Genomic DNA, 23,536 nt, shown 5'->3' on the forward strand with positions numbered 1-23,536 from the left:
TCTTCCCACACAGACAGCCCATTTTTCCTTCATGTTCTCCCCACACTGGAGAGCAAAGACACTCTACTCTCCACACTGGGGAAAAGCTACTCTCTACACACCAAAGTATCTCAGTTCATTTCCTGCTAGGTGTTCATCAGCAAACAGTGAAACCACAATAGCTTCCTAGCAGACCAAGATCTCAGGGACCTTGCAGATGTCACATCAACTTCATGGCAAACAGTGTGAAATTTCCACCCAGAGTCACAAAGAGGAAGTTCAAACAAACTCAGACGCTATTAAGGGTGGGCCACTTGGCATTAGTAACCAGGAAAGTCAACAGGATTTGTTTTTATTTCACGAAGAAATATCAAAAGATAAATTCTTTTCCACGTGTGATTTTGTTCTTTTTTTTGGAGGGATGGGGTGACATAAAGCTGAATAGATTTAGCACACTTGATACTAATCCTATCACCCCAAGTTCAGAAAACTTTCTCTCAGCCTCATGTATGTTAACATCTGGATCACAGTATTATACTATCCTTTCTAGCCATCTAGAAAACACTCACTTGGCTTCAAGTTTTCTTTTCCCTTATTACAATTTAAACCACTATTACACAAATCTCTTATGTCTGTAATTCCTAGAACCAAGGTAAATGGGTCAACTTTATTTTGGAATCAAGTAGTCACTTCCTTTCCATATTCTATGCCCCTGCTAGCCACCATCCCTCAAAACAAAAGAAACTGAGCAAAACTCTCAATGACCCTACACATTCCATGCCAGTCCCGATAAGACAGTACACTTTCATTCAGGTATCAATTTAGTTCATGTGTGAAATGCATCTGGCTTTTCATAACAAAAGTGGAAAGATAAAGAGGGAAAGAGACAGAGGACTCATGAGGTAGGAGTGTGGAATGAGGGAAGGAAAATATGACACAATAAAAGGAAAATGGAGTAAATGATCAGAGGTCTTTTCAGCTCTGCAAATAACTGTGGTCCTCAGATACAGAGAACAAACTAGCAGGTACCAGAGGGGAGATGAGTGAGAGGAGGGACAAAATAGGTGAAGGGAATTAAGACATACAAGTGGCCAAATAAGTTGTAGGGATGTTATGTACAGCACAAGAAATATAGTCAATATTTTATAATAACTTTGTATGGTGTGTAGTCTATAAAAAAATCACTGTGTTGTACACCTGAAACAAAATTAATATTTTAAGTCAATTATACATCAATTAAAAAAATAACTGTGACCCCCATCAAACAATAATAAAACTACAATAATAATAACCCAACTCTGTGTGCCAGATAGTGTGTTAAGCACTATATAGTAATTAATTCATTTCATCTTCACAACTACATCATGAGGGAGGGATATTCTCATTATCCCATTTAGCAGATGAGAAAACCAAGGCACAAATAGGTTAAGTACTTTGTCCCCAGTTACAGAGCCAGGAACCAAACCACACAGTCTAATGCTTTGCCCTCAAGAACAAAGCTATAAGAAACATGGAGGTACTGCAGCCGCCAGAGAGCTTCTGTTGGCCATCAGAAGGGACGAGACCCTCCTGCAAGGCCTTAGTGAGCTCCTGCCTAGGGTTAAATGAGGTCGAATGATTAAGAGCTCTGTGAAACCTAAAGTGCTTTATAAAGATGAGGGCTCAGAACACCACTCTAGGCAAACAGTCAGTTCAAAAACAGGAATCCAATGACGACCAGTGTGACTGTGGTTTACATTCTATAGCAGTGGGTGTCCACATTTTTTTTGCCTAAAAATATCCAAGAGATGGAAAGGCAATGAGTTTTGCATTTTGCAGAGGAACACAAAAAGCACTAATCATAAAAAATAAGGATAAATTTGGACTTTGCCAAAATAAAAGAACGTCCAGTTGTCAAAAGATACTAAGAGAGTAAAAGATACTACTGGGGGAGTAAGAGAAGGTGTCTGTAATTTTTATCTCCAATGAGACAAACATCCAGAATATGCAAAGAATGTCAACAAATAAGAAAAAAAAGAACTAACAACCCAATTAATAAAATGGATGAAAGACCTTCATAAAACAGGACACACAAAGGGCCACAAACATAAGAAACAGAAGGGAACGTGATGGCACATCAGGGAAATGCAGTTAAGACCACAGTGAAATAAACACCCTTCTGAATGGAAAGCATTCAAAAGACCACCAATAACAAGTACTGGCAAGAATGCAGTACTTGGAACTCTCATCCACTGCTGATGGGAGAGCAAAGTGATAAAACCACTTTGGAAATATCTATTAAAATTAAACCTATGCCTTATGATCTAGCAGTTCTTCCTCTAGTTATATACCCAAGAGAAATGAGCACATATCTACCAAAAAACACATTTGAGAATACTCAGGTTTATTCACAATAGCCAGGTTTTGCAACAAGAAGACAAATATTCATTCACAAGACAATAAGCTGTTGTATATTTAAAATAATGGAACACCACAAGCAATAAAAAAGACCAACTACTGTTACATGCAACAACATGAATAAATCTCATAGAAATAATAATGAGGGAAAGAAGCTAGATGCAAAAGACTACCGACAGTGGGATTTCATTTATACAATGTTCAAATTCTTGAAAAGTCCTGTGCTGGGAGAAACCAGAACAGTGATTTCGTCTTAGAGAAGAAGTATGGGCAGTGATTGGGAAGGTGCCCAAGAAAACCCGCCAGAGTGACAGAAGTGTTCTATAACTTGACCTAGGTGGTCACACAGGTATGTGGGAGGATGTGTCTGTGTGTGCACAGTCATTAAGATATAGACTTAAGATTTATGCATTTTATTCTGATTATAACTCAATAAAAAAAATGTTTTTAAATACCCAAGATATACCACTTGTCAACTAACCTTACTTGCCATTCTGACTTTAGTGCTTGCTAGCAGACAAGTAATTGAATGACTCTATGTTATTCTTTAAAAAACAGACAATAAGAGTACCTACCTCATGTGGTGATCGTGAAGGCTAAGTGAACTATGTATAAGGCATTTCAAAATGTCAGACACAACGTAAGTGGTCCAAAAAGTAGTTGTTATCACAGGAGCAAATGAGCAGCAGGTCAGTGGAGGGAACAGATGACAAGTGTTGGGTAGTGTCCAAATTATGGGAGGAGAAGGGCAGATTAAAAAGGGAAAGAAAGAGTCACAGGTGCTTCTGATACACATGATCCCCACCCCCCCAAACACTGTCACATACCACTGAAAAATCACACCTCTACCACAGCCAAGGGCTGACATACAGGCTCTGAGATCATGGCCATTTCCTTCTTCCTCCTGAGTAAAAGTGGCCTACTTCCCCCTTTTGGACTTAATGTCTGATCATTGATAAGGGGTCTTCAGCAAATCCTAGAAAACCTGACAGAGTGTTCCCACTACCCACCAGAGGACAGAACAAATGATTTATAATCCTTTCTAGAGTTCAATCCTAAAATTCTACTTCAAATACAGTACCTCCTGTTCACTCTGAACAAGTCCTTGGTTGGTGCTCTATCTGGATCCTCTTAAGACGCATGAATAAGGATGTGCAATTTTCTAAGCACTTTGCCTCTCACACTACTGGGGCGATGCAGAAAATAGTTATTCACCTATCAAAAGGCAAACTGCTACCCACCACCTTATCTCCTTTCAACTCTGGTCTCCACAAAGGGTCCACGTAAAGTAATACATCATTTATTCGCACATCCAGGAACCTGGGACCACTCATGTCAGGTCACAGCTTTCTGATTCCAGGGTTGCTGGACAGCCTTCCTACTCTAATCTTATTCCTGAATCTGAGTCAACAACGGTGATCTCAGTGGCTTGGCAATTCACCCACTTCCTACTGGACCAGGAGATGCTATTACTAACTCACTCCACCCCACTGAAACACACTCAGAATCTAACAGTACTTATCTTTCTACACTGACCTCCAAAGATCTAGGGCTTACTCATTCATAAGACTATAAATCTTCTGCTGTCAAGAGTTCATTCCCCAGGTTCTATCCACAGTACTGCACATATAAGGGTTAAACTCCGAGTAAAAGGACTGTGGCATCCACAGAAACACATGTTCTCACAGCCTGTGCACAAAACCTGCCTCACTGTGCCTAGATAGAAAGACAGAGGAAAACGATGAAGGTCTAGAGAAGAGGTTGCCAGTCACAGGTAAAGAGAGACACATGAGTGCCAAAGGAAGTGGTCTTTGCCTTTAAAGTGCTACTGGCAAAACTGATCCTTAACTGTTCCTTGGCAATTACAAGCACGCAAGGTTTCAGCAGATCTTCATGTTACCAAACATATGGCAGATCTTCTGTACACAAACTTATGGACAAAGCAGAATAATCCTGGAGAATGACATCTCTTCCGTGTATATGTGAGATTACAGAGTCAAATATCTACAGAGACCAGACAAGTAAGCAAAATGAGGAAAACTGGATAAGAGTCTTCCCTGCCCCAAGGAAAACAGGTGTGGTCTCATTTACCTTAAAATGCGCAGCTCATTATTTTTTCTTTTTCACTTTTGCTTTCTGATAAAGTCACAGAAACAAAAGGGGTTTCCCTCTATGGGAAAAACAACAGCAAAATGCAAGGCAAAATGGCAGCTGTCCCGTCACCATGGTGGGGGACGTCAGGGCACGGTGGAGACTGTCGCAAAGTAGAAAGCACATGCCCCACCTAAACGAGGCATGTGCCATTCAGCTCTATAGACAGCTGGCACGTGGGAAGTCAGGGTCAGTGTTTACACATCTTTCCCATTTTCAAATGTTGCCTCAAACACTATTCAAGCCAAATTGAACATCTACGGACTGCCAGCCTGCGATTCTGGGGTCTGTGTTGGTCCTTCTCTGCCTCTCCCTACCTGAGCTCCATCCCAAGGCATCCCCACATGTTACAATGCATCTCGTGCCCTGGGACTAACAACGATGCATGTGCATTCTCGATGTGCCTCACAGTCCAACTGAGCAGAGTCTTTCCAGTTCATTAACGAAAGGGGAACTGGGGATACTTGCCCATTTTTTTCCAATATGAGGACTCAGTGCCATCACAGAAGGGCAACATTCATCTACTATATTCATCTACCATTCAAAAACGTATGAATCTGCACAATTTGCATGTTCTGAGATAAATAACCATTGGCGGTCCTTGTGCATTACATATGCTTGCACATGAGAAAAATACACACGCCAGAGTAACCTGCAGTGGGCTACAGGTGAGAAAAGACAGACGTGAGGGAGAAACCAGACACTGCAAACAGCGGCCCGCCAACTGCAGCTAAGGTTTACTGTTTACTATGGGCCGAGCACTGGGCTAAGGGTGTGGCTAGCACTATCATTTGTTCCTCGCAGTGAAGTGGGTACTTTCATTATACTTCTTTTAAAAAATTGAGGCTCAGAAATGACTTGCACAATCTTCAACTGGTAGGCAACGGCAAAGCCTCACCTTGAAAGCCCAGTCTGCCTGACTCTAAAGCAAGGCCCATCCGTGAAGCTCAACACTGTACTGCCCCCACCCCAAGCAGGGAGGATCTGTGCCCTGGGATCCAAGGTGACCGTTTCCTCAGGAGGACGGAGGGAAGGGGAGAAGGCACTTCTTTCTCTCTATCTCTCTCTCTGGAGAAAGGAAACAGGAGAAGGAGGAAAGGACTTCCTCTACACGCACCCCCACCCCCACATACACAAATACACGTACAGCCCTTGAGAAATTTTCGGAAGCAGGCTTCTAATCAATTATTTAGAAAGGATATGATCCTAATGAGTGAATGAATCATAACCTACCATAGCCTATGGCACTGAGCTCCTGGGAGGAGAGGTCCTAAAATAATCAGGACCATAGCAAAGATAACAGTCTACAGAGGAATACTGCCAATCGCTTCGGATAATTTCCTTACATTTTTACTTTAAAGGAGAATGAAGTCACGAAACATCAGGAAGCCCAGACAAAGACATCTTTGGCACAGTAAGTTACACGGTCTTTAATGAAACATACTGACTGAGTGCCAGTTATGCACCACAGGCACCACGGACCGAAGAGTAAGCAGATCTCAACACACACCACCAGCAGAAAGCATTGCCAGGAAGAATAACCCTCAGGGGGAATGCAAACGCTTGTTATTTTGATAACAACCTACGAAAAAATATTCTAATTCTAAAAATCTTCTAGGTCATTTATCAATCCTTCTTAGTATTCTATCTCATGATGAACAGACACACAGGTAAGTGGAGTTTATACACTGAACTGTCTCCTTTCTTCAGACTCATATAATAGCAAAATTTTGGTTTTTAAAAACTAAACTCATTTTATACTTAGAAATTAGCAAATAAACTGGTATATTCAATCAATAAAATTCCAAATTTCACCATGTAGACTAAAGAACAGAAACAGGATTAAGTAATAGAAATAAAATAAATACGGTTGCCTTACTTCATACCACAATTCATTAACCAGCACATCCCATTCTTACTTAAACCAGAATCAAACAGCAAATACGCTCTCATTTAACTTTTTAAAAAGGAAAAGAAAAAAAAAAAAAAAAACACAGCAATTTAAAAAATACACAACGTCTAAAGATTCTAAGAACTTCTCAACTAGCTTATTTTATGAAACAGTCAAGGAGCAATTCAGAAAGTACAATATTTCTCCCCACTCTACCCCCACCCAAATCATGGAAGTCAGAGCAGGAGAACACCCTCTGAGGAAGGAAAAAGCCATTTCCTCCCCGAAATGTCAACGGCATTGAGACCGGCACTCTAACCAACCAGCAGGAAGGCAAAATCAAATATTATTTCAAACAAGGGGTGAGAAGGGGAGGGGAGGGGAAGTTTGAAACCAGGAAAAATGGATTCATCTGCTGCAGAAGATAAAGGCAGACTGCACCAAAAGGGAAAAGCAGAAATGCCTGGTTCTCAGCACAAACTGAACAGTCCCAATCACTCATCTGTTTTTAACACCAGCCTCGAATAAGCTGTCCCTGAAGCAAAGAGCCTGACACATGAGTTCAGAAAGTAAGGTAAAATGCACTGTTCAAAACAGAGGCTGCACTCACTGAGCATGCTTGCTTCTGCAGGAAAGTGGGTATGAAGTGATCCATCACAGAAGGGTGGGAAGGAAGGAATTTCTAGGGAAAGAATGAGTCATTTAGAATGCCTTTCCTTTAAGAGGTAATATTCACATGATGGTTTCTTCTACAGAAACACACGTCACACACACACCACTGACTACTAAATGTCAGTGTAGAAAGGACAGCTAATTTTCCACTGGACCAGCTAACACTTATAATACGTATACAACACTGCCATCTAGAGGCTGAGCACTGAAACAAAGTCTGTTACATAAGATGATCCTTTTTGGAAAACACAGTCTTACACTCGCAAAACATCACAAAGACACGCAAACGAATGCACGCACACACACCACATTCCAAACTAGCAGAGTATTATTTTAACTTAAAAGTAGTATCGTATGGCTTCCTTTCGAGAGCATAAATTGGAAAGAAGGGCTTAAACCTTTTATCTTGTATAGGAAATATATATAAATAATAGATTATCACATATAGTTTGAAAATAGATTCTTCCTCCTGTACACATATACCCTTAAAGTACCTGTATTCACTCTCAACTTATAGAAGACTTGAAATGTAGGTATGCCATCAAAATGAAACAGGCTCAAAGAAATACCTCCTAACACTAAGGTACACTGTAAGAACAATGAAGTCCCAGGTTTTAGGATAGAGAGCAAACTTCAGAGAAAGAACCTCTTCCAACAGAGAACTACATCAGGGAAGAATATTACAGTATTCCATTTTCAAAATAATCTTACAAGGTAGGTATGATTAGCCCCATCTTACAGAAGTGGTTAATCCACCAGTCCAGACTCACACAGCCAGTAAGAGGCAGATCCCAAATTCCAACTGAGGGCTGCTTTGACTTTTTACCTGCATCATGCAGCCTTCTGTAAAAATATACTAAGGGTGGTGACTCATTAGAAGGTTGGGGTAGATTATTCAGATCTTCCATTAATCTTTCTAGCTGTCACTATTCTTTCTTTAACCAATTTCCCATTCTTCTGGGGTTTTGTCCTACCTATACAGAAATGGAGATTATGTTTAAACTTGCCCAAGCTTCAGTTTAAATATCAACTAACATGATTCAGTTCCCATAATCTCTTACATAGTAATTCACCGAAGTCCCAAAGGAAAGAACAAAATAATCTAACTCTGAAAGTGCATTACTATAAAAAACAAAATTGAACTACAAGCACACAGTACTGCACTAAAAGCTGAACGAAGTAATGTTATTCTGCCTCTGGGAGCAAATTACCTGAGACGGATAGTTAGAATTGAACAGAGTTATATAAAACATAACTAACTGAACAACTAGCCAATACAAAGGAAAGCCTGTACAACGTGCAAATACCTAGTGCATGGTGGGACGCGAGGACAGAGTTCACGGTGGGTGTGACATGCCAGGCTAGGGCTGCTTGACAGGAAAGCTGTCTCTATCTACCTATTCATGGAAAGCTCACAGAAGGAGGACTGTGAATGTGGTTTGCAAGAAAAATCAGATGATGACTCTTAAGAAGGAAAGTCCAATAGATTCATACTGCTTCATTAAACTTTGTTATCTCCATGGTCAGTAGAGTCTCCAGCAGTTAGTTATGGCTAATAAATGAGGAGGGGGAGGGGGAGAAGAGAGGAAATGAAAATTCAAAGCCTTCTAATTATGCCATCACTCTCTGTAAGACTGGAAGGGTGAAGTCCCCCTGTGAGTTACACCTTCCTCATAGCTTTTTCGGAGAAGGCAATGGCACCCCACTCCGGTACTCTTGCCTGGAAAATCCCATGGACAAAGGAGCCTGGTGGGCTGCAGTCCATGGGGTCGCTAAGAGTCAGACATGACTGAGCGACTTCACTTTCACTTTTCACTTTCATGCATTGGAGAAGGAAATGGCAAGCCACTCCAGTGTTCTTGCCTGGAGAATCCCAGGGACGGGGGAGCCTGGTGGGCTGCTGTCTCGGACACAACTGAAGTGACTTAGCAGCAGCAGAAGCAGCAGCATAGCATTTTGATCCTCCAAGTTTGCTGAACACTCAATATACTGGTATTTATACCTCCAGTTGCACGAATGTGTTTGCCATTCTACAATCAGTGCTAAGTAAGACCCATGAAGGCAAGGACTATGCTTGTCTTGGTCCCCATGACACCCCTAGTGCCCAGTAACCTGTGATCCTAATAAGTTCTCCGGTTCTGCCCACCTCTGGAGAGAAGGTGGGAATGGGGCATGCAACACTCCACACAATATCTTCAAATGTATGGACTTCTGTTGGGGTCAGCTAGTCCTGGAAAACATAAAGCATTCTAATTGTTTCCTTTCCTCCAAGTATAAACACCACTCCTCAAGAGACTACACTGATTCAATGCATCAAAAAGAAGTCTTTTGTTTCTATTATTTTCCATATGGTTTATGGCTCCTTCCGGAAAACATTTGAGAGAAAATACCCATGTATCACATACATTTGTGAGATATCTCTTTAAAATAAACAAATGCAGAGATGCTGAGAGATGACTACCACCATGATTCTTCAGCTTAAACAAGTATTTTCCCTACATCTGCTCATTAATTTCCATAAGATGCTGCATGGTAGAGTTAATTATTCAAAGTAACTAAAGACAGATAATGCCAAGTATCACATGCCAGTACCCCTAACAGCTGCCTTTAGACAAACTCATTTTTTACTCAGAAATTTTACATTAAATTCACTCAAAAAGAGTTAACACAATTTAAAGGGAAAAAAATCTATTTTTTATTATATTAACCAATGTAACATATAAACTTTCAAATGTTCGATTCTACAGCAAGGTAATACAAAGGCACCAAAGAATGCCTTTTTATTAAGGTATAAGAAATAATGATTTTTCAAATACTAAGGAAGATAATGTATGTAAAAGGGTGGTTTTGTGAAATGGAGCTCCTTATCAATGGGATTGTTCAAGGAATGTGTACTGGGCCACCCATCTAAAAGGCTGTAGGGGCCTATCATGGCTGCCTCCTTGCGAGAATCCCTCTTATCCAATACTGTATTGGTTTGCTCGGGCTGCTATAACAAAGGCCCCCAAAGTGAGTGACATGAATAACAGAAAAGTATTATCTCACAGGTCTAGAGGCTAGAAGCTCGAGACCAAAGTGTCAGCAAGTGGGTTCCTTTTGCAGTACGTAAAGGAGAAGCTTTTCCATGCCTTTGTCCTAGCTGCTGGTGGTCTGCTAGCAATCTCTGGCATCCCCTGGCTCAAAGAGACATCACCCTGATCTCTGCCTTCATGTTCACATGGCATTCTCCCTGTGTACATGTCTGGCTCTGTGTCCAAATTACCCCTTTCTATCAGGACACTAGTCAGACTGAATTAGAGCCCACCCTAATCTAATCACCTCATTCGAACTTGACTACATCTACAAATACTCTATCTCCAAACAATTTTTGTTGTCAGACACTGGAGATCAGAATTTCAGCATTATGAACTTGTCGGGGTATACAACCTAACCCATAACAAGTACCTTCTGGGAAAATAAGATATTCTTCTTCAGAGCAAGTTGTGGTAACACCCACAACTACTACAAGTCACACACTCATTTAAGGCCACACAGATTCTTAGATGTAAGAATTAAAAGTAGCTTTCTGAAATGTATTCACAGTATTAAGGAGGATCTTTGACACAAAAAGTTCAAGAGGTATAAATCTAAATCCCTAAACTCTGAATTAATCCTCAATTTGATTTCCAAGTCATTCATAGGTCAGAGTTACAACAGTTCTTCCTAGAGGACAGAAGTGTCAGGGATTAATCCCTTTTTGGCAGAATTTGAGGGTTAACGAACTGGCAGCAATGCCCTGGGATGCAGTGCAAACATTCTACTGACAAATGGCGCCAGCGCTTGGATCTCTTACTCATGCCAGTCTCCTTAGACGAACAGAAATGTAAATCGTCAGGAATAAGAGGCAAAAGAAGAGTGTACACAGCATTCACGGAACATCTCCTGTGTGCCTCATTAAACCATTAGCCATGTGAGGACTTTCTGAAGAGCACAGGGTAGGAGATACGGGAACAGAAGTGTGTGTGCTGCTTTTTGTTCAACCACCATTAGTTTACACACCAAACGCCAAAAACGAGAGTGAGAAAGCACTCCTCAGATTTCACAGTCAGCAAGGAGACTGCTCAGCAGCGGCCCCAAGATCCAAGTACAGACAGCCCTAGGCTCCTCACTCGAAAACGCTTCTAAAATACCCTGAGTTCTGAGGCAGCAAAAGTGCCCTCAGTTCAACTCCCACCTGAACCTTGGGTAAGACTCACCCTCTAAACTGCAGATCCCTCCTCAGTAACATGAGACACTTGGAGCACAAGTCTCCCTGGGCTGGGTGAGGATTACATGAAATTACATGAAGTGTTCAGCTCCAGAAAGTACTCTCTGACTGCTGGTCTCTTCCACAGTTAACTAAAAGACTGGGTTTTATTGTGGGTTTTACTGTTGCTTTATTCCTAATACTCTATATCAGAGACTGCTGATCATCTTTTCTACTAGCTATATTCTCCTCCATCAAGCCAAGAATTAAGCTCCTTAGTAAAGGAGCCTGAGTTGTTTTGTTTTGTTTTACTGTTGCTTGTTTTTAACAAGGAAAATGCTTTGGTGCACTCTGAGAACACTATACTAGGATATGCCTGCCCTTTAATACACCAGTTGTGACCAAGAAGAGAGGACAACAGAAGACCTTATTCAGAAAGTGGACTTCAGGGTCCCTCTTGCAGAAAGGCAGACTGTGTAGGTCTGGGGCAGGAACAAGAAGCTGCAGTTCTCACAAGCACCCCTGTGGATGTTGAGAGTGGGCGGTTCTCACCACACAGTAAGAGACACTGGCATCTTCAACTCACAACACTCACCTCCTAGAACATCACTTCCTAAAGGCTACAGTTTCAGCTACACAATGACATGAAATATCAGCGCTGAGCCTAAAGGATAAAAGTAGTCAATCTTCAAACCCCACAACTTCACATATTCTAAGTCAAATAAGTCACACTTTAGCATGCAGTAATATCTTCATAGAATAAAACATTAATAGCTACTACATAAATGTTAATCTGTGCTACATACTCTGGGAACATTCTAAAACCTCATGCTGCTAAAGGTAACCATTCCCTCACTGACTTTCACATTTCCTAGGTGCTAAACTTGCATTTCACCCCTTTGCTTCTCCAACTCAGCAGGCAGAAGCCAAGAAGTCTGTGGAAGGTTGCAAAGACAGCAGGACAGCTAGCAGCATCCCTGCCTTGCTAAAGCACACTGGTGGAAAAAGAGGGGTGCAGGCATCTTCCAGAGAACAGGACTCTATGCAGAGTTCTCAGGGATGCCTCCCCTGAGCACATGCAAATGCCTTTCCCTCTCACCTGTTTCTTCCTGGATGTGGGGGGAAATGCAGAAAGATGCTAAAGAAAATAGTGCCAACGGTAACCTCATCTTTGAGAGCAAAGATGACGACCTGTGTAGAAAATGGAGAGAAGGTGGCTCATGGATGTCCTGTGTTCTTTCAGGTGATGGCCAGTCGAGTGCAACCACGAGAGGAGACAGAAGGGACTCCAGTAAACCACTTTTCTTATATTCAAGGGTGCTAGAAACAGGATGCCTGGAACACCACATAGACCACGTGGGAAAACACCAGCATCATCCAGGAGGCAGAAGTGGCTGGAGAGGAGAGTCCGGACTCTGACCTTTGTTAGAGTTTCTGCACCAAAGGCAAGGCAGGGCCAGGTCAACTGTTTAGGACTGGCTAGTTTGAATAACTTCACAGGTGCTAAGCTTCGAGAGCAGTCCCTAGGGGCCTGGTTCCTGGCCCTGGATGGTTCAGGCAGAGGAATATTGCCTCCTGGGGTGCTGGGGCCAGTGGAGGCAGCGTGGCTGTGGACCAGGAGTCCACATGTCAGTGGTACTCCCCAGGTTCAGCCCTCAGATGACTCCAAAAACCGGCCTGCCCTGAATTGGGCAGGCTCTCCCCAGGCAGAACAGCATCACAATACACTGAACATTAAAAACACAAATAATACAACAGAACCCTCTACTCCCTTCCTGTTTATTAAGAGGAGATTCAGCAGCCTCATTCTGAACCACAACTGAAACCTCTCCATGTCACGCCAAGGAAACCAGAGGCGATGACTTAAAAGAAATGGACTTCCCAAATACACTCAGTATGTTGAATGTGACACATTTGCTCTCGGCTTATAATTGAGATGTGCAAAGCTTTTCTGGCCTAACACAGGGGGAAGGTGGTAGGAAGTGTTGGCAAGGGTGGAAATGAGATGGAGGAACCATGGTGAGTTTTAATTGCCTAAAAAGCAACTCTTTACAACTTCTGGGAAACTTCTGAAGAAGAAAATGACTCAGCTTCAGAAAGTGTCACTGACCTCATTTCCAAAATAACAAGAGCTGCAATGCAGGGCATGCCCTTGTTCAAGGAGCCCTACATATAGATCACCATCTCTGGGAACTATTCAGCTGACCAGGATCACACAACAGGGCTCCATTTCCACACAAACACATCCACTAATCCATTTTTCATGGACGTCAACAAATATGAATTCTTACAAATTCTAAACTTGTAATAGAGAAGAGAGATGCCTACAAGGGCTCAAAGCATCCAGATGTAGGATTTGTTTAAAGTCAAGAATAATCTTAGTTTGTGGTGTACTTTTCACAATCCCCCTTTGCTACCCCAATTCAACCTACTCCTCCATACAACCCTTCTCCATTCCCTTCCCCTCACAACCCACACACAGCAAACAACTACGGTACTCGCTTTTCTTTACAAATTATATTTATTCCTCTGCATTTAGATGCTAGCTTTTGAAATATCAAGTCAGATAACCATGAGGGACATGCTAATTAATAACTAATAACAACTCATTGATGAACATTTATTATTTGCTACTCTGCCAAGCATTTTATATGCCTTATCTTCTTGAATCCTAACCATTCCAGGAACTAGGTATTATGACCATCTTCATTTTCCAGAGAAGGAAATCAAGGCCTCTAAAGATTAAGTGACTTGCCCAAAGTCATATGGCTACTAAGCAAAATTTTACTAAGTCAAAATTTAGATCTGGGTTTCCTGACTTGAGAGCCAAAAGTATAGTAACTAGACTGCTAATGAGACATGGTTGGTTTCCACAAATGTCCAATTTAGGCTACATGGGCATACTCTCTCCACAGGCACGCTATCAGCCTCAGGGGCCACACTGCAGAGACACATCGCTCCACAAGAAGGCATTTCACCCCCTGGCGGCACACGGAGCAGAACACGCCAGGTGGTACCCTCGCTCCAGATCCTTTAGAGCTGTCATGAAGTGGCCACAGGCAAACGTCTCAGGGAAGTAGAAGTACTGGCCTGACAAAATGTGTACCTTTTTCTTTTTTTTTAATAAAGGGGAGAAATTAAACAGCATGACAAGAGAATCATGCTGAGATCTAAGCATCTTTGTGCTAGCACTGCTGATCTTGAATAGACAGCTTAAATGAGCTTAACTCATGGCATTCATTCAAAGAATTAACCTGTTGCCAAGTAAAGTGTCTCAAAGAACTGGAATGCTGTCAAACGAGCTTAACATCATGAAATGGTACAACTTAATGAGATTCTATAAATCTCGAGGAACACAACACAGAGCTTCCTCTCCAAAGACTGATTTCACAAGTGGGGTGTTTTCTTTCTTGGGTGCATACACACAATGGTAAGCAAAATGCTGTAACTAAAAGCCCCTTTTTGAATTGAGTAGAACTTCTACTTTTCCCTTTACCTAACTCCTTTTGAATCATTTCATAAAAATTCTAAGTAAAAAATCTCATATAGTTGATACAATTGTGCTAATTAGATCTCTTTAAACATAAATTCACCCTCCTGAGACCTAACACACATTCTTAAGAAGGAAGCCCTGACATTAAAAGAAAACCAACCAGGGCCTCAGTGCCAAATGTAAAGCACAGGGGTAGAGATACTGATTCCTACAAAAGAGCAATTGGCCTCTATTTTAAATGGAGGAATGGAGATGGGAAAGAGGGGGTAAAAAACCAGAATGTTCTGACTAGATGGGAAAGGTAAGAAATTCAAATTCAGCAATATTTGTTTCTGAGAAAAAGTGTGACAACTGCTCACCTGTCTACTGCTTCGACGTCAAAGCAAAATCTCTTCTCAATGGAGTCTGTTTTCCGCCGTGTGCAGGATTTGAGGGTGACTGATTCATCTTCTCCCTGTTGGGAAGACACAGACAGTCAAAATGAGGCCAGAACTCGGGCCATGCTCCTCTCCTGGACAAAGATGCCACATAAACAGGAGTGATCATTTCATCCTCTAAGACCTGAGTATTCAGGACCACAGGAGGTTGGTCACCAACTTCCTCAGGCCAGAGCCTCATGCAGATAAAATCTGTGAGCCATGTTTTACTTGGAGCCCAGCATCTGAGTATTGACAGATTATGATGGTATATATAGCAGCAACACATGCTAGATTAAACTCTTGTTGGTATTGTTTTAAATAAGTTTAATCTGCAGGTTTGATAAGAGTTGAAACAAGACGACCTTGAGGTCCTCCTTCCAATTCTGAACTTCTATGATCTTGGTTCAATGGTCACTTCTCACTAAAAACATTCCTGCAAATACACCAGACATGCTCACATAGCACCATGTACCCCGCTCCTTCCCTCATAGCACTGATCACAGCTGAGATCTGCTGCTGCCCAAAGGATGATTCAAATAAAGTCTCTCTCCTCATTAGGCTGCAAGTTCCCTGAGGGCACGTACTAAGCCTATTTTTTGCTTGCCATTGGGTCCCCAGAGACCAAACAGTCCCTGGAACAGAGTAGGTGTGCAATGAATATGTTTTAACAGCTTTTTCAATGGCACCCCATTCCAGTACTTTTGCCTGGAAAATCCCATGGACGGAGGAGCCTGGTGGGCTGCAGTCCATGGGGTCGCTAGAATCGGACACGACTGAGCGACTTCACTTTCACTTTTCACTTTCATGCATTGGAGAAGGAAATGGCAACCCACTCCAGTGTTCTTGCCTGGAGAATCCCAGGGACGGGGAAGCCTGGTGGGCTGCCGTCTCTGGGGTCGCACAGAGTTGGACACGACTGAATCGACTTAGCAGCAGCAGCAGCATATTTAAAGTATGTACTTTCTTATTGAAGTATACTTGATTTACAATGTTGTGTTAATTTCTGCTGTACAGCAAAGTCACTCAGTTATTTGCATACACATTCTTTTTCAGTTCTTTTCCATTATGGTTTATCAAGGATACTGACTATAGATCCCTGTGATATACAATAGGACCTTGTTGTTTATCCATCCTATCACTCAGTCAGGTCTGACTCATTGTGACCCTATGAACAGTAGCCTTCCAGGCTCCTCTGTCCATGGAATTCTCTAGGCAAGATACTGGAATGGGTAGCCATTCCCTTCTCCAGGGGATCTTGAGTATAATTTTTAATGTATAATATATTGCATATGTTTAAGTAAACAACTTATGAGTTTTGACATCTGTATACATCCATGAAATCACCAACATAATCAAGGTAATGAACATTTCCATCAGCCCACAAGTTTCCTTGTGAGTCCCTTTGTAATCCATCAGCCCTCCACCCAGTCCATTCCCAGGCAAACACTGAATCTGTTCTGCCACTACAAATTAGTTTGAATGCTCTGTAACTGTATACAAATGGAATGCCCTTTTATGCCAGACTTCTTTCATTCAGCGTAATTCATTTGCTAGTCACTCATGCTGTGTAAATCAAGGGTTTATTTCTTTTTACAAATGATATGATCAACAAGGGGGTAATACCCAAAATATATAAACAACACATACAAGTCAACAACAAAAAAGCTAACACCTCAACTAAAAAATGAGGAGAAGACTTAGACAGATATTTTTCCAAAGAGGAAATGCAGATGGCCGATAGACACATGAAAAGCTGCTAAACATGACTAAACATCAGAGAAACACAAGTCAAAATCACAATGAGATATCATCCTACTCCTATCAAAATGACTATTATCAAAAAGACCACAAATAATAAATGTTAGTGAGGATGTGAGGATGTAGGGAAAAGGGAACCCTTGTACACTGTTGGTGGGAATGTAAATTGGTGTAGCCACTGTGAAATACAGTATGGAGGTTTTTCAACCAACTAAAAATAGAACTACCATATGACCCAGCAATCCCACTCCTGGGTGTACGTACATCCAAAAGAAAACAAAACACTAATTCAAAAAGATACACATACCCCAGTGTTCTTAGAAGCATTATTTACAACTGTCAAGATATGAAAGCAACCTAAGTGTCCATCAACAGATGAATGGATAAAGAAGTGGTACAGGGCTTCCCTGGCAGTTCAGTGGTTAAGAATCCGCCTTGCAATGTAGGGGACACTGGTTTGGTCCCTGGTCAGGGTAGACCCCTCATGCTGTGGAACAACTAAGCCCAAGCACCACAACTACTAAGCCAGGGTTCTAGAGCCCATGAGCCACAACTACTGAGCCCACAACTATTGAAGCCTGCACTCCTAGAAGCCTGTGCACCAAAGCAAGAGAAGCCACCACTGCTGCAACTAGAGTGTCCCCGCTCTTCACAACTAGAGAAAGCCTGCGTACAGCAACAAAGACCCACTACAGCCAAAAAAAATCCCATATATATATATATTTTTTTAAATAACAGAAGTGGGGTGTGTGTGTATGACACACATATAGACACACACACATACAACAGAATACTACTCATAAAAGAGAATTAAACTCTGCCATTTGCAACAACATGGATGAACTTGGAGGGTATTACGCTTAATAAAGTAAATCAGAGAAAGACAAATAAATCTGTAAAAGCTAAAAAATGAAACACATTTGAATAGAACAAAAAAGAAACAGACTCACAGATATACAGAACAAACCAGTAGGAAGAGGGAAGGAGGGAGTAGCAAGATAGGGGTAAGGGATTAAGAGATACAAATTACTATGTACAAAATAAATAAGTTACAAGGATATATTGTACAGCACAGGGAATATATCAATATTTTATAATAACTATAAATGGAGTATAACTGTAAAAAATTGTGAATCACTATTTTATACCTGAAACATAGGTAGTATTGGAAATCAACTATATTTCAATAAAAAATAAAAATTAACATTAAAACAATGCAAGCAATTTTTTAAACCCATGGTATAAAACAAAGGAGCTTTTTTCTTTGAACTATTGGGTAGTATTCCATTGTACAAATGGAATGCAACAGTTTTGTCACACAGCACAGCACTAATTTACTGCTTAGAAACATAGAGGTTTCTGCCCCTGATTTCTTCTCTTCCTGTCACATAGGAATTTTTTAGGGTTCCTTTTTCTCCTGTATCTGCCAATGTTTCTTCCTAAACTAGGGGGAAATTAACAAACTTGCCTAGTCTGTTGAATAATAGGAAATGTGACTGCATATGGTAAAACTTAATCACCCACTAATATCAAAATAGCACATAAAACACAGAAGATCTAGGAAGAGACAGTCTACATTCACAAGTCTTACACTATTGTCTTACTGAATGGCAAAGATTAACTTCTCAGATTGAGAACTGCTCCTTCTGCAATGCCTAAATGTATGACCATAAATGCACAAGCATATGTACCTCTGACCATGTTAATATCTAACTCTATTTCTGATTTAATGGTGTTGGACTGCTTCCCACTTGGAAAGTTTAGGGGGAGGGTGGTTTAGTCGCTAAGTCGTGTCCGACTCTGGTGACCCCATGGACAGTAGCCTGCCAGGCTCCTCTGTCCATGGGATTCTCCAGGCAAGACTACTCGAGTGGGTTGCCATTTCCTTCTCTGGGTTAGGGGGAGGTGTCCCTGAGAAATAGGAGAAAACAGAGATCTATACAAAACTGGCAAATATAAGCAGAAATAAGAGGAATATAAGACTTTGTTCCAAAAATGACCATAACATACCAGGAAAAATCTATAAAGACAATCTATTCAAGTATCATGGTTTTAAAAAATGGGGAAGAGAGATAACGATCACTTATACAAACAAATGAAGAGTTACAACCATGACAAACACTACAAAAAAAGAAGCATGTTGTGCTACAAAAGCCTAAATTAAGGGGGTGTAACCTGGGCAAAAAGGTCAGCAAAGGCTTTCTTGAACTGAGACCAAAGGATTCATAGGAGATAAAACCAAGAACACGGATCTGGGTGGAGAACAGCAGGTGAAGAGGCCCCCACAGTCAGGGTCCATGGAGCCCTGGAGGAACTGAAAGGAAGTCGGTGTGTCTGGAATCCAAGAGCAAGACTGAAAGAGGACTGAGGAAGACAGGGACCTGATCATCCAGATTATGGTCTGTATCCTGCAAGCAGTGGGAACATAATGAAGGGTTTCAAGCCAGGGAAGGGACAGGGTCAGCCCTGGGCTATTCCAGGGCTCCCACAGAGAGGGGCCTCATCTCATGGGGTAGAACTCGGGGTACTGTCTTTCACCACATACAAGCCCTGTCTCCAAGAGGATGCAGAAAATCTGCTCACGTCTCCTGGACTGAAATGAAGAGAAAAGCGGGTACTTTCAAAGGAAAATAACCCAAATGCAAGGGGATAAGGAAGGAGAGAAGGATAAAGAGCATGTTAGGAAAAGAAAACGCCCTATCACCTATTTAAGTTTATCTCCAGCTCCTAAGAGAGCTTTGTATAAACATGTAACACAATGACATCACATGTTCCTCCTATATAAATTAAGAAGATATCACCTCTGGACAGCCAGTCTTCACGTCTCTTCCACCCTGAGGCTAAGGAAACAGAGAGATGTCATGAAAAGCTATTATTTTATATTTATACATTATTATTCTATTTGATTTGCCTCAGAATCAGGAGACGCCAGCTCCAGAATCAGGGTGTGAGTACTGGCTTTAGTACTCACTGATCATATAGCCTTAGAAATCACTTTCTCTCTCTGATCCTCAATTTCCTCTTTTGTAAAGGAGGAAAAATGGATCAAACAGGAAGAGAAAGGACAATATTTTAGAAAATGTAAAATATAATATAAGTAATTATTACTAGAAAAATGATTTCATATAATACCAAGCTCCCAATAGAGCAGCCTCTGTGTCAGCCTCTATTTTCTGTCCCAAGAAGTTTATATACATTAATACATATAAACCTCTTAAGAACTCAGTGTTTCCTTTTATCTCAGTAAAGTCTAAGGAGTTCCAAACACTCACCATAATTGGTCTCTGCCCTTTACTTTTAAGTGTGGCAAGAAAGGAGTAGAGAAAATACAAGAGAGTTCCTTCACTCCAGGTTTAGGAAAGCACCAGATCAACAGTCCCAAAAGACTGTGAGAGAATAACTCAGTGAAGTTGATTTCTAGAAGGACTAGAAATTAGAAAAGAACTATGACTTGATCTAAGAAAGGCAGACCTAACTCTATTTCCAGTTCATGATAATAAGCGATTCCTATTAACAGAGATTGTTACTATTTCTTCTAACTCTATAATTTCTCTATGTTTGATCATTTCACATGTCTATCTTCCTGCGATTATTTATAAGTCAACTTTACCCCTAACAAGAAACATTAAAAGTGACTTGACTTTTTTTTTATGCTTTCATACAAGGAAGGACAGAGATGCTGACCAACTCCAGTGTTGTGGCCTAAGAAAAAGAAAGTCAGGAAGAGAAACTGGAAGCGGCAGAGAGCAAGGGGGCAGCTTGGGGGAGCAGCTAACAATAATGACAACAGCGTCACACATCACTGACCTGGGCAGTCTAACCTCAGAGCCAGTGCTCTCCGCCTCTACACTGCAGCGCCTGCACACGTGCAAGCAAACCCAACAGGAGGCACAAAAATGCAGCACAAAGAAGGCCACAGTTGGAATACTTACAGAGGACTACCTTATCGACAGGTCAGACACAGCAAAAAATTCTTTACACTAAAGATAGAACCAGAGAAATTATCCATAACGCAGTCCAGAGATTCAAAGAAATGAAAAATATAAATACTTTTTATTAAAAGTATTTAAATATCTCCAAAAGGAGATAATAGAAAGAATGGGGAGGGGGGAAAATTCAAAATGATAATTGAAAAGGATTTTCCAAAATTACTAAAAGACAGCAATCCGCAAATCCAGAAAGGCCAAAATGCCTGAGCACAACAAATTAAAAAAAAAAAAAATTCACAGAGAGGACCATCATAAATAGAATACTGAAAGGAAAAAGAAGAAGGAGATGTAATGTGGAGCCAGAGAGAAAAGACAGAACAGACCCAAAAAGGCAATGTAGACAGACGGAGCGCTCCCAGAGGAAAGGTGAACCCTGGGGCACGGCAAGGCACTTCTTGCAGCAGTCACCCCACAGATGCAGCCTGGCTCTTGTAATGATGGCCACAAGGACGTCTTTCACCCCACATGCTCTCAATGTAATGCAACTGTGCTGTTCCTCCTAAGACAGGGTCTGCCCTCTCCCGCTACAACTGGGTGAGCTTAGGTGGGCTTTCATAACTGCTTCAACCAACACACAGGGCCAACATAAGTCTAGATCATTAAAAGGCAATGCAGTGTCTGCTTTTATTGGTGGAAGACTCACTCCTGAAAACTTTAGCTGTCCTGAGGCCGCCATGCTATGAGGAAGCCCAAACCAGCCCACATAGAGAAGCCAGAGAACAGGACTTGGAACTATACAGAGCAAAAGAGAAAGAGGGAAGAGAAGAGAAGAGGAGGTCAGGAGAAAGGAAGATATCTGATCAGCCCAGAGTTGCTTCAAACCCTTATGATCCAGTTCCAGTCACCAACTGATTGGAACCATTTGAGAAACTCTAAGCCCAAACCACTCACCCACATGCTCCCCAAAGTCCTTACCCACAGAAACTGTAAGAAATAACTAAAATGATTGGTGCTGTTTTAAAAGTCACTACATTTTTTAGTGTTCTGTTACAATAAATAACTGGAATAGATATCTGGAAAACTGAAATGATAGATAGATAACTGGAACATCTAAACTGCCAACTGGCAGTCCTCTAGGTATCAGATGCAAGTGATGAAAATTAGTTTCACAGGATGAGGTCATCCAAGGATTTCTAGTATCTAAACATATTAACACACTTAATATTGCACATATGTGAAATACAAGAATCTGTCTTAATTACAGCTTCTAACACAGCTTATAACTAAAAATAATCATCTTATTTATTTACTTTATTCAGATGCCATCCCCCCTGAAACTACTATATAAAAATGAAGAAAATTACAGTGAACATTGGAGGTGTTACTTCAAACATGCATTACACTCATCATATGTTAACCAAGTAAATCAAACATGAAATTTAAAAATGAACTCACCCCCTTTCCTCCTGACTTTTGGTCAAATGGTACCATGGTGATTTGTTTGGAATCCCGTTGATATGTACAGTAATGCTTCACCCACGAAGTTCCAAAGTGACCTGCAAAGTAATATTCCCCATTAAACATCTCTACATGTCCACTGAATACTGGACAACACAGAACATGTAACTCACAATGCTCACCTATTCTTAAACTGTTTATAGGGGCAATATGCTGGGAGGGATTGGGGGCAGGAGAAGGGGACGACATCACTGGATGGCATCACTGATTCGATGGACGTGAGTCTGGGTGAACTCCGCGAGTTGGTGATGGACAGGGAGGCCTGGCGTGCTGCGATTCATGGGGTTGCAAAGAGTCGGACACGACTGAGCGACTGAACTGAACTGAACTGAGGGGCAATATATTCTCCACACCAGCTAGACAACCACAGGCAGAAATCTAATCTCACATGCTGGAAGTGGAACTAACCCAGGACTTTTCCCAAGGACCAAGGAAGACTTTTTCCCACTAAATGCTGCATCTGATGGGTCTTAAAATACAATGGAAGTAGAGGTTCTCTGGGGAAATTAATTCATTTTCCCATCATCAATTTCCATCTGAAGCTTCCTTTCTCTCCCCTGACAGGAGTAAGATGACTGGACAAGAACATAGAAAGGCTCCTCAAAATGCCCGTCACCGTCCCCATGTGGTGCGATGACTTCACGCTTCCCACACAGCTACGCTGTGATCACGTGCACAGATATATACAGGGGTTCTGACCTACTTTCAAATTCCTAATTTTTACTTCAGCAGAACTCAAGAAGATCTGAAAAGCAGACAAAGAAAACCCAGAGACACTAGACATGTGGAACGGAAGTAAATGTAAATGCTCAAATGTAATCTAAGTGTTTGTCCCTCAAAATTATCCCTCGGGAAAGAGGCAGGTGCCCTGAAGACAAATTCTGACAGTTTCTTATTTTACTGGTGCCTGGCCAATTACTTTATTTCAAACAAAGTACTATTAGGGGAAGAAGGCATAATTGGCATTGTTAGCCTGCAAAGACCTCAATCAATATGAGTTCTGGATGTTTATAGAGACTGCATAACAGACATGATTAAAAAATAATGATAACATGAAAAAAGATTCAGCAGACACTTAATAGGTATTTTTCAGGGTATGAATAC

At 41.3% G+C, this 23,536-nt stretch overlaps 1 protein-coding gene across 4 annotated transcripts in view; it reads right to left on the reverse strand.

The window, feature by feature from the left end:
* The window catches only part of ARHGAP26 (Rho GTPase activating protein 26), a 473,410-nt gene that overhangs the window by 294,130 nt on the left and 155,744 nt on the right, over positions 1-23,536 (reverse strand). For all 4 annotated transcript variants that reach the window (XM_027546098.1, XM_027546101.1, XM_027546099.1 and 1 more), the window contains exons 9-10: positions 22,370-22,470; positions 15,168-15,262 (exon numbers count right to left, since the gene is read on the reverse strand). In XM_027546098.1, the coding sequence (XP_027401899.1) occupies positions 15,168-15,262; positions 22,370-22,470 (196 nt within the window). The remainder of the gene's footprint in view (positions 1-15,167; positions 15,263-22,369; positions 22,471-23,536) is intronic.

Source organism: Bos indicus x Bos taurus, chromosome 7 (genome assembly GCF_003369695.1).
Source record: "Bos indicus x Bos taurus breed Angus x Brahman F1 hybrid chromosome 7, Bos_hybrid_MaternalHap_v2.0, whole genome shotgun sequence".
In the NCBI taxonomy this organism is placed as follows: Eukaryota; Metazoa; Chordata; class Mammalia; order Artiodactyla; family Bovidae; genus Bos; species Bos indicus x Bos taurus.